At 49.4% G+C, this 13,403-nt stretch overlaps 1 protein-coding gene across 2 annotated transcripts in view; it reads right to left on the bottom strand.

The window, feature by feature from the left end:
- ACVR2B (activin A receptor type 2B) overlaps positions 1–13,403 on the bottom strand; it is a 125,706-nt gene that overhangs the window by 27,227 nt on the left and 85,076 nt on the right. For both annotated transcript variants that reach the window (XM_083467053.1, XM_083467052.1), the window contains exons 2-3: positions 9,135–9,342; positions 1,488–1,597 (exon numbers count right to left, since the gene is read on the bottom strand). In XM_083467053.1, the coding sequence (XP_083323179.1) occupies positions 1,488–1,597; positions 9,135–9,342 (318 nt within the window). The remainder of the gene's footprint in view (positions 1–1,487; positions 1,598–9,134; positions 9,343–13,403) is intronic.

Raw genomic sequence — 13,403 nt, forward strand, 5'->3', positions numbered from 1 at the left:
TGTTTTGCTTTCAAGCTAGCAGTAGCTCGCGGCTGCATTGCTTCAATATCGTAACAGGCGCAACCTTTTGGAACTCCTTCCCATTACATCTCAGACAGGCGCTGTCTCTCTGTCCACTTTCTGGCGTATGCTGAAGAGCTTCCTTTCTCCACCGATCTTTCAGGTGAAGATTTTTTCTACCCGAGTCTGCATCAGTACAGGCCTTTATCTTGCATACAGATGGATGCTTTTGCTCTTGGTGTTTTTCACAGTTACATTGCTAGATGAGTTTAAGTGCCCTGAGTTTTAAGGGTGCTGCTAATGCAAAGTTTCACCTTGGGGACTTTTTTTTTTTAAAGCACTTCAAAAGGACTATAATGTGTTGCTCTCAAATGGTCTGAATGCTACTGGATCCATCCGTGCAATATCAACGCAGGGGGGAAAGGAATTACTGACTCATTTGTTTACCTCCAATCTGATTCAGCAAAAAAAAACTGAAGGAAGAAAAGAAATTATTTCCCCCCTCCTGCATTTCAGTTGGGTTGGCTTTGTCGTTACATGTTACAAAGCGTTATTTTGAAAGGGGGGAAATATCACAATGCACCTTGTTCTAGCTTTCTGTCCGTGGCCTTGCTCGCTTTCTGCCGCTTGGGTTGGATTTGGCTTTTAACAGAGATTCTGGTTTTGAATTCTTGTTTGCTTCATAGAATCATAGAGTTGGAAGAGACCACAAGGGCCATCGAGTCCAACCCCCTGCCAAGCAGGAAACACCATCAGAGCACTCCTGACATATGGTTGTCAAGCCTCTGCTTAAAGACCTCCAAAGAAGGAGACTCCACCACACTCCAAGTCACCTGATTATTTGGCCAAGCTGGTTCTGGGTTTGAAAACCTGGCTTGCCCAAGTCTAGCCTCTGCACTGGGGGAGGGCCGTAGCTCAGTGGCAGAACACCTGCCTAGGAAGCAGAAGGTTGTGGGTTCGATCCCCAGCATATCTGGGTAGGACTGGGAGGGACCCCTGCCTGAAACTCTGGGCTGCCCCCTGGGGGTGAGAGTAGACCATCCTGAGCCAGATCGCTATTCAGCAGCTTTCCCTCTTCCTCAGCACCACTACTTACCATGCCAGCTGCCATTTGGCCAAGAGCTAATTGAGATACTTAGCTAAATCTGTGCAAACCAGACTATCTCATTCCCTTCCCACAAGCGCTCTGCCTGCAGTGATGCGCCCCAGAAATCCTGCGAGAGAGAAAAGGAGCGCATTTCTTTTGCTTCACGGGTGGAGAGAGACGAGCGTGCAATTCACTTCACCCAGAAGACCGGGAAACAACTAAGCAACATTCTGTAGAAACTTAAAATTTTTGAGAACTCCTCGACTCTGCAATATGAAATGCCACTGCTCTAATTAGGTTCCGTGTTCTATTGCCGAGCCAGGAATTCAAGGTTAGCAGAAACCCACTGAAGTCAGCTTCCAATACAAAGAGTTTTGTTCTTGATAAACAAAAGCCTCACCTTCTGGGCCAGTAACTTCGGGTAGGTGAGTGAACTTCTCATTGCAGTAGTTTCCTTCGCAGCAGCAGAAAAACACTTGTGGGCTCTCTTCTGTGGCCACACATTCCTGCCTATATATATAAATATATACAGCAAGACAACACAAAAGAAAATAAGATAAAAGTCAGTGGATTCTTATATTGCCCTCAGAAGAAAGGAGCACAATGAATTGTCTTTATCCTATTTAATGCCGGCTTTCTGCTGTATTTTGCCAATCCACCGAACCTTTTGTTATAAGGAGGCAGAAAGCTCGCCGCATGAGATCTCAAGAGCCCTTTACGCGCACAGGAACTTTGCAGAAGGGCGAGTTAAAACTCTTAAAGGTATAGCCTCAATATACAAGTTTCGCTCCAATATCCTTGCGCTTTGAGAACATATACATGCCCACACGTTGCTTCCCCCTTGTATTTCAAAGGAAACAGGCAGAAGGGACAAGGAACCTTTCCAGCACCACACAGAGCCACTGCAGCAATGTTATTACGAGATGAAAGGCCAGGGCTAAGCTACCTGAAAAGGCCAGCTGCCCCCATGTTTCTCCCCCAGAGGCATGTGCAGAGGGGTAAGGGACACGAGGCGGCCATGGCTGTTTAACGGCTTCTTTCATGGTGCCATTAGAACATTTCCCAAAGTTAAGACACCATGAGCAGCGGTTTGGGGGTTTGCTTGCTTTTTTTAAAAAAGCAGTAATTTACAGGTGGGGCTTTGCTGGCAATGAGTCTTCTCTTTTGTGGCAAATTGCACCAAATCCACCTGTAAATGATGCCAGCAAATGCCTGCCAGCACAGCACTGCCGCAATTAAACCGCACCTGTATGAAGGCGGTTGCCGTCCTCTGCTTCAAATTAAAAAGGTAAAGGTAAAGGGAGCCCTGACCATTAGGTCCAGTCGTGACTGACTCTGGGGTTGCGGTGCTCATCTTGCTTTATTGGCTGATGGAGCCGGCGTACAGCTTCTGGGTCATGTGGTCAGCATGACTAAGCCGCTTCTGGCGAACCAGAGCAGCGCACGGAAACGACATTTACCTTCCCGCCGGAGCGGTACCTATTTATCTACTTGCACTTTGACGTGCTTTCAAACTGCTAGGTGGGCAGGAGCAGGGACCGAGCAACGGGAGCTCACCCTGTCACGGGCATTCGAACCGCCGACCTTCTGATCGGCAAGCCCTAGGCTCTGTGGTTTAACCCAGTGTTTCCCAAACGTTTTTGGGCAACGGCACACCTGTTTACCGGAAAAAAATCTCGCGGCACACCACCATTAAAGCCCCGCCCCGTGACATCAGCGCGCAGCGTCACGCCGGGAGGGACGCACAAAAGTGAAAGTTTTTTCCCTTCCCCTTGCCGGGGTGGGAGGAGGCAGCAGAGCGAGGGCGCGTTGCGGGCTCTGCGTGGCTTCAGGCGGAGCCTAGGAGCCACTTCCCAGCCTGGAGGGCAGGCTGTGCGCGGACCCCGCCACTCTCGGGGCGCGACCCAGACCCGGCTGCCTTCCACGGCCAGCAGAGGTAGGCCGCCGGCTTCTAACCCTGCGGAACTGGGGCGTCCCGGGCGCAGCGCCGCGCTCCCCGCTCCTCCCGCCCCGCCCCCTTCTCCCGGGTGCCCCCTCCCTCCTTTGTTCTCCGGAGCCCCGCCTCCCCCTCTGCCCCAGCTCGCCTATTGGCTCACGCAGCCGCCACTCAGGTGGGGGCCCGCTTTGGCCCCGCTCCCCGGCCGCCGAGAGAGAGTGGGAGCGTGCGGGGCTGGGCTGGGCGGCCGGGCGTCTCCTTCCCTGCGCTGCTTCGGCCGCGTCTGCAGCCGCCGCGGGACCAGGCGGGAGGCCAGTCATGCCCAGACACTGCCAGCCGCTCGGAAGGAGCCGTCGCTCCGCCGGGCAGCGCCTGCCTGCGCGCCCCTCGCTCCCTGCACCGAGGATGGCGGGGGCGCCAGGCGCAAGGCAGCGCCGGGGCTGCTGGGCAAGCGGCAGGTGCTGATGCAGTTTTGGGAATTCCTGTCACAGGGAGCAAGGCAGAAGCGGATGACGGGGCACGTTCCCCGGGGGAGCGGGGCCGGAGGATTAGCCCGACTCGCCCGCCTCCCTCCCACGGCACACTAGGCAACGTCCGGCGGCACACTAGTGTGCCGCGGAACACCGGTTGGGAAACACTGGTTTAACCCACAGCGCAACCCGCGTCCCATTGTCCTATCTTAAGACGCTACTTAACAACACTGCACCAACTCTTCCACTTATCAATGGTTGCTTTGGGAAGTGTATAGACTAAACCCTTCAGGGAAGCAAAAATTACTTTACGATCTTTCCGAACCACAGATTTTCCTTCTTCTGCAGCAGTCTGACCTGCTTCCCCTGGTCAAGCGATGATCTGAGCCAATGTGATAAGGGAGAATGATTTGTGGCAACTCCTTCCTGTGTGATGCTATCGAGCAGTGAGCCGCAGCTTATCAGGCAGCAAGCTCTGAGCTCATTTATAAGTTATGCCCGTCGATTCATTTGCACAAATAGCTGCTCACACTTGTGGCCGATGCCTCACATAGGAATTGCAGTTGGCTCCAGGAGCTCTGTACTGATGGAAAGGGAGAACGAAGACAAGAGAACAGAAACCTTGGGTATCTACCTCAAGCTGTCTGTAACGGAAGCTACATGCCAACAAATTTCCCTGCAATGCCCTCTGTCCTTTTTTAAAAGATTTGTTTTCCCTTGTTTACTTTTTCTTTTTTTTCTCTTTGCATAACTTCCAAAGAGGATTCAGTCAGTGGCTACTGATTATATTAGGCTTCCTCAAACTCAGCCCTCCAGATGTTTTTGGCCTGCATCTCCCATGATCCCTAGCTAGTGGGACCAGTGGTAAGGGATCATGGGAATTGTAGTCTCAAAATGTCTGGAGGGCCAACTTTGAGGAAGCCTGGATTATATGGACCATAGCATAGTGGCAAAGTATCCGACTTGAACGCAGAAGGTCCCGGGATCAATCCCTGACTATTATTTTTATTTATTTAATTAAATAAAAACGTGTGCAGACCAAGATGATCAAAGTTCCGGAAACCAAGCCGTATGAGGAACGGTTGAAGGAGCTGGGTATATTTAGCATGGAAAAGAGGAGACCGAGAGGGAGATATGGTAGCCATCTTCAAATATCTGACGGGCTGCCACACGAAGGATGGAGCAAGCTTGTTTTCTCCTGCTCTGGAGGCAGGAGAACCGATGGCTTTTGAACCGACGGCTTCAAGTTACAAGAAAGGAGATTTTGACTAAACGTCAGGAAGAACTTTCTGACCGCAAGAGCTGTTTGGCAGTGGAACGGTCCTCCCTTGGGAGGTGGTGAACTCTCCTTCCTTGGAGGTTTTTAAGCAGAAGATGGGTGGCCATCTGCCATGGATAATTTAGTTGGGATTCCTGCTTTGCAGTTGGGTAGGATAAACAAGCTTTGGGGGTCCCTTTCAACTCTACAATCCTATCATCATTAAATGTTCAGCCCACCTATCTTCCTCCCATTCTCATTGTCCACCTTTTCCTCAGGGCTCAGTCTGCGCCACTTCCCAAAAGGAGAGGGCAAACTCAGGGTAGCTCAGTGGCAGATAATCTGCTTTGCGACCAGGAGGTTCACAGGTTCGATTCCCAGCACCTCCAGGTAGGGCTGGGAAAAAGATTCCCTGCCCAAAACCCTGAGAAACTGCTACCAGTCAGTGTAGACAGTACTAAGCTAGATAGGCCAATGTTTTGACTGACCTACAGTGTGTTGGGCTGCTTCATGGGTTCCTAGGAATTGTTTCTCTTCTATTAGTTATAGTCCTCCACTTTCAGTTAATGTTAGAAGCATACCCTAATACAATACTGGCCAGGGGAGAAAGCCCTCAATACATTTCAGACGTCTTCCAAAGCCTTTGGCTGACAGTAAGCAAAAACTTGAGTAATCAAGGGATAAGGGACAAGATAGAATGCCTGTGTATGTGTGAACAGGTGTGCTGGGAAGGCAGAATGAAAACAGCCGCTCTAAAAGCAGGGCCATTATCACCCTGGCTAAGTGTGCTTTTCTGCTCCAGTAGGCAGCTCCGAATGACTAAGTTCTCCTTTTCTGCAGCACATGGCTCTCGGAAGAACACGCTGCTCTCCACGTAATTGTACAGAACATTTCTCAGGGCACGCCAGAAATTATCGAGCATTTACTGTGTGAAAACACCCAGAAGCTCCTTAGCTTCCTGGATTTCACAACTGCGAGGAAAAGCAGGCCTTTAACGTTTGCTCTTATACGTAGATACACCAAATTAAAGGAGTTGAAAAGATGGGATTTAACAGGCCTGCAGTCATGTATAATAAAACTGCTCCTTGTTGCTGAAAAGATGGGAGTATTCCTTCCTTCCTCTATCACAACCCTTTCTGGTCCCCAGTCTCCAGGTATTATGCGAACTTTCCGCTGGTTTTCAGGCATGGGATAATTTGATGGGGCAGGCTAGTAAACTAATTGCAGCTACTTTAGTATAAGGTTCCCCGGTTACGTGGCAAATTGGGCTTTTTGAGCACTTGTGCTTCCAAGGGCGGGGAGAGGCCAGTCAACAGGAAGTGATGTCATAAAGCAGCGCCAGATTTAAGGCGATGCGGGCGGTTCCCCTGCATAGGGTGCTGAGCTGAAGGGGAGCAAAATAATAGTCAATAGTAATTATTGTGAAAATGAGAAATATCGAAGGGGGTGGACCAAATTTTGTCCTTAGAATCATAGAATCATAGAAGAGTTGGAAGAGACCACAAGGGCCATTGAGTCCAACCCCATGCCAAGCAAGAAACACCATCAGAGCACTCCTGACATATGGTTGTCAAGCCTCTGCTTAAAGACCTCCAAAGTAGGAGACTCCACCACACTCCTTGACAGGAAATTCCACTGTCAAACAGCTCTTACTGTCAGGAAGTTCTTCCTAATGTTTAGGTGGAATCTTCTTTCTTGTAGTTTGGAGCCATTGCTCCGTGTCCGCTTCTCTGCAGCAGCAGAAAACAACTTTTCTCCCTCCTCTATGTGGCATCCTTTTATATATTTGAACATGGCTATCATATCACCCCTTAACCTCCTCTTCTCCAGGCTAAGCATGCCCAGCTCCCTTAGCCGTTCCTCATAAGGCATCGTTTCCAGGCCTTTGACCATTTTGGTTGCCCTCCTCTGGACACGTTCCAGTTTGTCAGTGTCCTTCTTGAACTGTGGTACCCAGAACTGGACACAGTACTCCAGGTGAGGTCTGACCAGAGCAGAATACAGTGGCACTATTACTTCCCTTGATCTAGATGCTATACTCCTATTGATGAGGCCCAGAATTGCATTGGCTTTTTTAGCTGCCGCGTCACACTGTTGGTCCTTGCTCAAGGCCTGTTAGCAAAGTACGCCCCTGTATAGAGGGGAGGAGTTTGGGTCATTTATTAAGAGGGATAAGGAAACCGTGGCTCTTTCAGACTTGCTTGACTACAACTCCCATGACCCCTGCCCACTGGCCATGCTGCATAGGGCTGATGGGAGTTGGAGTCCAGCAACATCTGGAGGCTTGCATGTTCTCCCTGCCCCCCCCCCCATTCTCATGGGATTCCTTTTAGAGGAGGGTACGCCCAGCAGGAGTGGCAACAATAGATGCTGGCGTTAGATTACTCGCCGTCATCATAATTTATTCCCATTTATAGAAGCAATTCATATACTAGGTGCGCTACACGAATAAAAAAACCACCTATCGCAGCAATCCATAAATTAAGGCGACCAAGAAATACGCAGCGGCGCAAAGCTTGAGATGGGGGGCGGGATAATGGCAGGAGGGGTGGGGAAAAGAAAGGACATTATACTGGTCAAAAGATGAGAAGCAAAGACCCATCTCACCACCACACCCTACGAGACTGGGAAGAGGAAGGGAAGTCTAAGAGTGGTAATGCAAACTGGAGAAATTTCTGGTTTCTGTAGGAGCAGGAGGAGAAAAAGACTCCGAGAGGGAGATCTTGTAGCATGGCTGATCTGCTAACTGCCGAACAGCAATTTAGAAGGCTGAGCAAGGCAAAGAAATGACAAGGAACATAAACTAAATTAGGAAGATTTTTTTTAAAAGGGACGTGCGGGAGAGGGTTGAGAGCAACATCGCCGGCTAACAGATGCAATGCAGAAATAGGAAATGAATGAATTGCAGAAAAAAGCAGGGCGGGGGAAGAGAACGCTTAAGCCCTAGGAAGATAAGAGAAACTGCAGGAACAGAGGGAACTACCTTATACAGTTAAACCAATGGTCCATCGAGCTCACTATTGCCTACACGGACTGGCAGAGGCTCTGCCAGGTTCCAGGCAGAGGACATTCCCAGCCTTACCTGGAGAAGCCGGGGACTGAACCTGGCACCTTCTGCTTGCAAAGCAGGTGATCAACCACTCAGCCACAGCTCTTCCTCAGATGTCAGCAGGAACAGGCTGAGACTACAACCCTAAACACTCTTATCTAGGAATAATTCTTGTTAAAGTCATTGCGGCTTATTTCTGAGTGGACACGTATAGCTGTAGTCTCCAGCTGAGATGGGGTTTGTGTGTGTGTATTTGGAAATTAACTAACTGTGAATGTAATGAACGGAATTGTCAAGTTGCAGTTAATATAGTAAGAATTGTAGGTGTCAGCTGGCTGGTATTTTTTTGTCTTTTGTTCTTTAAATTATTAGTGAATAAAAAAAGTATTTTAAATGATTTTTTCTTTTCTTTTGAAAACCAGTCCATTTCAATGGATACTACCAGGGCTTTTTTTCCTCGCCAGAACTCAGTGCTGGCGCCTCTCAGGTGGGCGCCATTGCCATTATAAGAGAACAAGGGAGGCGTTCATGTTGAGTTCCAGCACCTCTTTTTCTAGAAAAATAAGGCCCGTATAGTTAAAGCTATGGTTTTCCCAGTGGTGATGTATGGAAGTGAGAGCTGGACCATAAAGAAGACTGATCGCCGAAGAATTGATGCTTTTGAATTATGGTGCTGGAGGAGACTCTTGAGAGTCCCATGGACTGCAAGAAGATCAAACCGATCCATTCTCAAGGAAATCAGCCCTGAGTGCTCACTGGAAGGACAGATCCTGAAGCTGAGGTTCCAATACTTTGGCTACCTCATGAGAAGAGAAGACTCCCTGGAAAAGACCCTGATGCTGGGAAAGATGGAGGGCACAAGGAGAAGGGGACGACAGAGGACAAGATGGTTGGACGGTGTTCTCGAAGCTACCAGCATGAGTTTGACCAAACTGCGGGAGGCAGTGGAAGACAGGAGTGCCTGGTGTGTTCTGGTCCATGGGGTCACAAAGAGTCGGACACGCCTAAACAACAACAGCACTGGATAAAAAAGTGTTTCAGCCACTCTGAAAACTCAAGTGGTTGTGTAGGGTGGATGGCAAAATTTGCATTCATTGCCCCGCCCCCTTTTGCCTCTGGTCCCGCCCAGCGCTGACACGTGGCCCTGCAGATGAAAAGAGGGAGGAGCCTCCCTAACCTGGGCATGGGGCTTCCAGCTACTATAAACAAAGCTCCCAGCCTGAGCGACTTCATGGCTGAAGCTCCAAGCTCCATGGACTGGAGGGCAAGGGCGCACATGTAAGGAGGAGCGAGGAGTGTGCTGCTGCTCCCTGGTTCTGCCTGTGCCCTCTCACCTGTCGTAGCAGTTGAAGTCGTCAAGCCAGCACCCTTTCTTCACCAGTTCGATGGAGCCGGAGTTGTTTCTCCAGGATGCGTAGCAATGGAGGCGTTTGTCCTTCTCCCCTTCACAGCGCTCCACCCCGCTCTGGTTGGTCTTTTCCAGCTCCCAGTTGGCATTGTAATAGATGCATTCCCGGGTCTCGGCCTCACCATGGCCTGGCCCTGCAGGGGAGGAAAATAATAATAAATAATAATTTTTTATTTATACCCTGCCCTTCCCGGTTCAGGAAACCGGGCTCAGGGCGGCTAACAACAAATTTAAAACACTTAATTGATGCTACCAAAAAAAAGAGCATAAAATACGGTATAAAACGTAAATAACAATAAAATCAAGAATCAAAAATCAATTTAGGGAGAAAATCCATCCAATAAACATTAGATGATCCACCAAGGCTAGCTGGCTAAATTAGTCCCACTTGGGCCAGCGAGGAGACCAGGGGAGAACCAGCTGTGGGATCCCAGAGTGGGCAATCTTCACAAAAAGGGGAGGGGGAGGGAAGGAAGGGGAACAAAAGATCAGGCCAGGTTCAAATTGAAAGCCAGGTGGAATAGCTCTGTCTTACAGGCCCTGCGGAAGGGAGTTAAATCCTGCAGGGCCCTGGTGTCATGGGACAGAGCATTCCACCAGGTCGGAGCCTGGTGGAGGATAATCTAACTTCCTTAGGGCCCAGGACCTAAGTTTACTATGATTATTCATGGACCTTAAGAAGCAAAATGGACGTTGTTCAATGACAACAGCGCCCGGGTATGTGCCGTCACTACCACATGCTTAGCAAGAGGGACAAAACAGCCATACCAGAACACTAAAGTTCGCTTCATCTGATGCATCATTTTTTGTAATCCTTGAACACTTACGGAATAATACATTTTCTACAGTGCCGCTTGGCTATTGTTTCAGCTCTGCTATAAGCCATGGCTAGTTGGCTGCCCCTGGGATTGCAAGGATACCAGAGCATCGTACCCAACACCACACAAGGAGCCAGTGACAGAGAGGAGGACGTTTAAGTTTTGCCTCCAGGTCAGGCATAGGCAAACTTGGCCCTCCAGATGTTGGGGACTACAATTCCCATCATCCCTAGCTAACAGGACCAGTGGTAAGGGATGATGGGAATTGTAGTCCCAAACATCTGGAGTGCCGGAGTTTGCCTATGTCTGCTCCAGGTCCTCTGGGGTGCTAGGGTTTTTTTAAAAGGTATGAAGGCTTCCCAAATGGCTTACTGAGAAGGAAAATGTACATGCAATATTCTGCCCAACCAAAGTGTGATGAAGCCTAAGGGGTTTAACTATTGACACCACCAACTCCTCCCCACCTACCACAGCTTCCTACTACAGAGGAAACATGATGAGGCGCTATAAGTTTCAGAAATAAATAGCATGAGCCTCTTCCGTACGTATTTAATAAGGTGTCCTTTGTACAAACTGCACATACTACGTTCACCACAACAGAAGATCCTGCTGGCCAGCGGTTTCACAGCAGCCAAACAAACATACACACTGCGTTGTTTTTTCAATCTGAAGAAAAACAGGGATGCAAAACCTCAACACTTATCTCAAACCTAGAAACACGCACAAACCTTACAGTTCCAACAACGCACAAATGTTGAAAGCTGCAGCGCCCACCATTTCTCCTCCTCTGTTCACAAAAAAAACAACTGCAAATGATTAAGCAAAAAGTAGGTAGTATAGAAATACGCATACTCCACCACTGCTCTTTCTTACCACTAATATTAAATTAAAAGCCAAGATGCTCAAATTAGGGATTGCATTGTTTTCCAGGCTAGCTACAAAGAATGCACTTCGTTGAGGATTGGATGAGTGCTGCAGAGACCCGATTGACAAAAATGTTTGCAGAGTTTATCCAACTTCAAATAGATGTGGGTCAAGAAAGAGTGTGTGGCTTTGAAATTCATGGGTTGTTGTTTTTTTTTTAATTGCCCTCCTTGGGAGGGCTGCTCACATCATGATTTCTAAAGAAAAGTTTAATATAGCAACATTCAAACTTGTCCGCGGTCCATCTAGCGAACCCATGTTGCCAAATCCCGATTCAAAACTGTAATAGGAAACTGCGTATTTATGATGCAAGTTCAATGGGGCTGTAATATTCCCTGGCAAACTGTATCCATTATGCTGTTTGCAGCTGTGCTATTTTGGGGGATGTACAGCAACAACTACAGCTTCCTTAATCAAGACATCTGGCAACCGTGGTATTATCCCACTTTGTCCTTCAGTCAAAGGGAGAGGCCATCCTGCTATCAGATGTTCAGGAGTCGGGGTATCAGGTCAAAGCTCCTGTGTGCTTGGGAAGCCATGCAAAAGACTGCTGGAGATTTAGGAGCAGAGAATGCTACCTTTTACTGAGTGAGACCAATGTGCATCTAAGCTCAGTATTCTATGCTGACTAACAGTGGCTCTCCAGGGTTTTCAAGGCAGATAATATAGGTGCCTGGAATTGACCCCGAGACCTTCTGCATGCAAATGCAGGCAAAATGCAGGCAAGATACTCTGCCACTGAAATGCAAGCTTTAAAAATGTGTTCAATGTCAGAAAAAAGCTGCAGCAGGGTCAGAATCCACAGGCAATGCTTCACCACCCCTTCAGTCAATACAGCAGCCTCCCCCCCCCCCATCATGGGGAAATCCTTTTCTCTGAGTCGGAGGATGTTCATTAGATCTATATATAAACCTGAGCTAAAATTCAGAATCCTGAGCCACGAAACCCCAAGTGTGCTGTCAAGGGAGGCAGAACCCTGCAGCCCGTGAAAACTACACAAATTTGCATCTATCTCCTCGCATTGCATTATTTATTCTCTTGCAGCTCATCATAGGGAAAGTAGAGAGAGCTTTCCAAGGTGCTAATGTACCGTTCCAGCCTCTGACAACCTTCCTGTTTTCTGCATTTTTCCAAGGCACAGCCTCCACCCAGGGCTGGCAGAAAGCAGATCAGGATCTTTTGGTAGGTAAATCAGCTAAGTAGTCTATAACTCCCAATTTTGGAATGCTAGCAACAACAGCAAGAAGGCGGCTTTGGTCTCACACACTTACCGTATTTTTCGCCCTATAGGACGCACCGGCCCATAGGACGCATCTAGATTTTTTGGGGGGGGAATAAAGGGGGGGGGAATTCCCCCTCCCCCAGGGGCGGGGCCCCAGAACAGGACCCAGAGCGATGCAGAAGCTGCGTGCAGCTTTGGCATGGCTCTGGGAGCTTGCGGGGCTGGAGGAGGGGGAAGCCCTCCGCCAGTCTTCTAACCAAGTCGGGGGACAGCGGGAAAGGCGCGCTGCGCCTCCCGCTGTCTCCCGAGTTTGCGGGGCTGGCGACAGGGAGGAGCAGGCTTCTCCCCCTGCCAGCCTTCCAACCAAGTCGGGGGACAGCGGGAAAGGCGCGCTGCGCCTCCCGCTGTCTCCCGAGTTTGCGGGGCTGGCGACGGGGAGGAGCAGGCTTCTCCCCCTGCCAGCCTTCCAACCAAGTCGGGGGACAGCGGGAAAGGCGCGCTGCGCCTCCCCGCTGTCCCCCGAGCTTGTGGGTCTGGCGGTGGGGCTCTTCAGCGAAAGCCTGCATTCGCCCCATAGGACGCACACACATTTCCCCTTCATTTTTGGAGGGGGAAAAGTGCGTCCTATAGGGTGAAAAATATGGTAACTTGCCTGATCCATGAGCAAATTGTATATCTCTGAGCCTCGGTGTTCACAAATTGTGAAACAGGGCCTTTCAACTGAGACTATGGACACAAATTTGCTCTTGTTAAAACTGGCTGACCATCACAGATTCTGCTAGGGCTTCCCCAGCCCCTCTGTCTCGCAGCAACTCAGATGCAAGCTTGTACCTATGTATTCAGTTGACCCTGGCATACGCTCATGGTTTGCAGTAGCAAAAGCCGGCCATGAGGAAGTGACGGGTGAAGGCACCAGCTGGTGTCTGAAAGGTGCAGCAAGACTTTTTTTTTAAATAAGCTGGCCCTATCGGAAGCACAGCACCGTTTGGGCTCTGCGTCAGGATGCACAATGTCCTGGGCCAGCACTGGTAGCAGGGAAATGGCTCCAGGGTTGTGGGTTCAGAGCCCACATTGGGCAAAAGATTCCTGCATTGCAAAGGGGTTGGACTACTAGAATGACCCTCGTGGTCCCTCCACCAACCTGACAATTCTGTGATACTATCGCCATGTCAGCATGAGCAAGGATGCCATCAGCATCCTACCCAAAAATAGTACAAAAGGTTTTTTACAA

This window comes from Podarcis liolepis, assembly GCF_965112155.1.
Source record: "Podarcis liolepis genome assembly, chromosome: 12".
In the NCBI taxonomy this organism is placed as follows: Eukaryota; Metazoa; Chordata; class Lepidosauria; order Squamata; family Lacertidae; genus Podarcis; species Podarcis liolepis.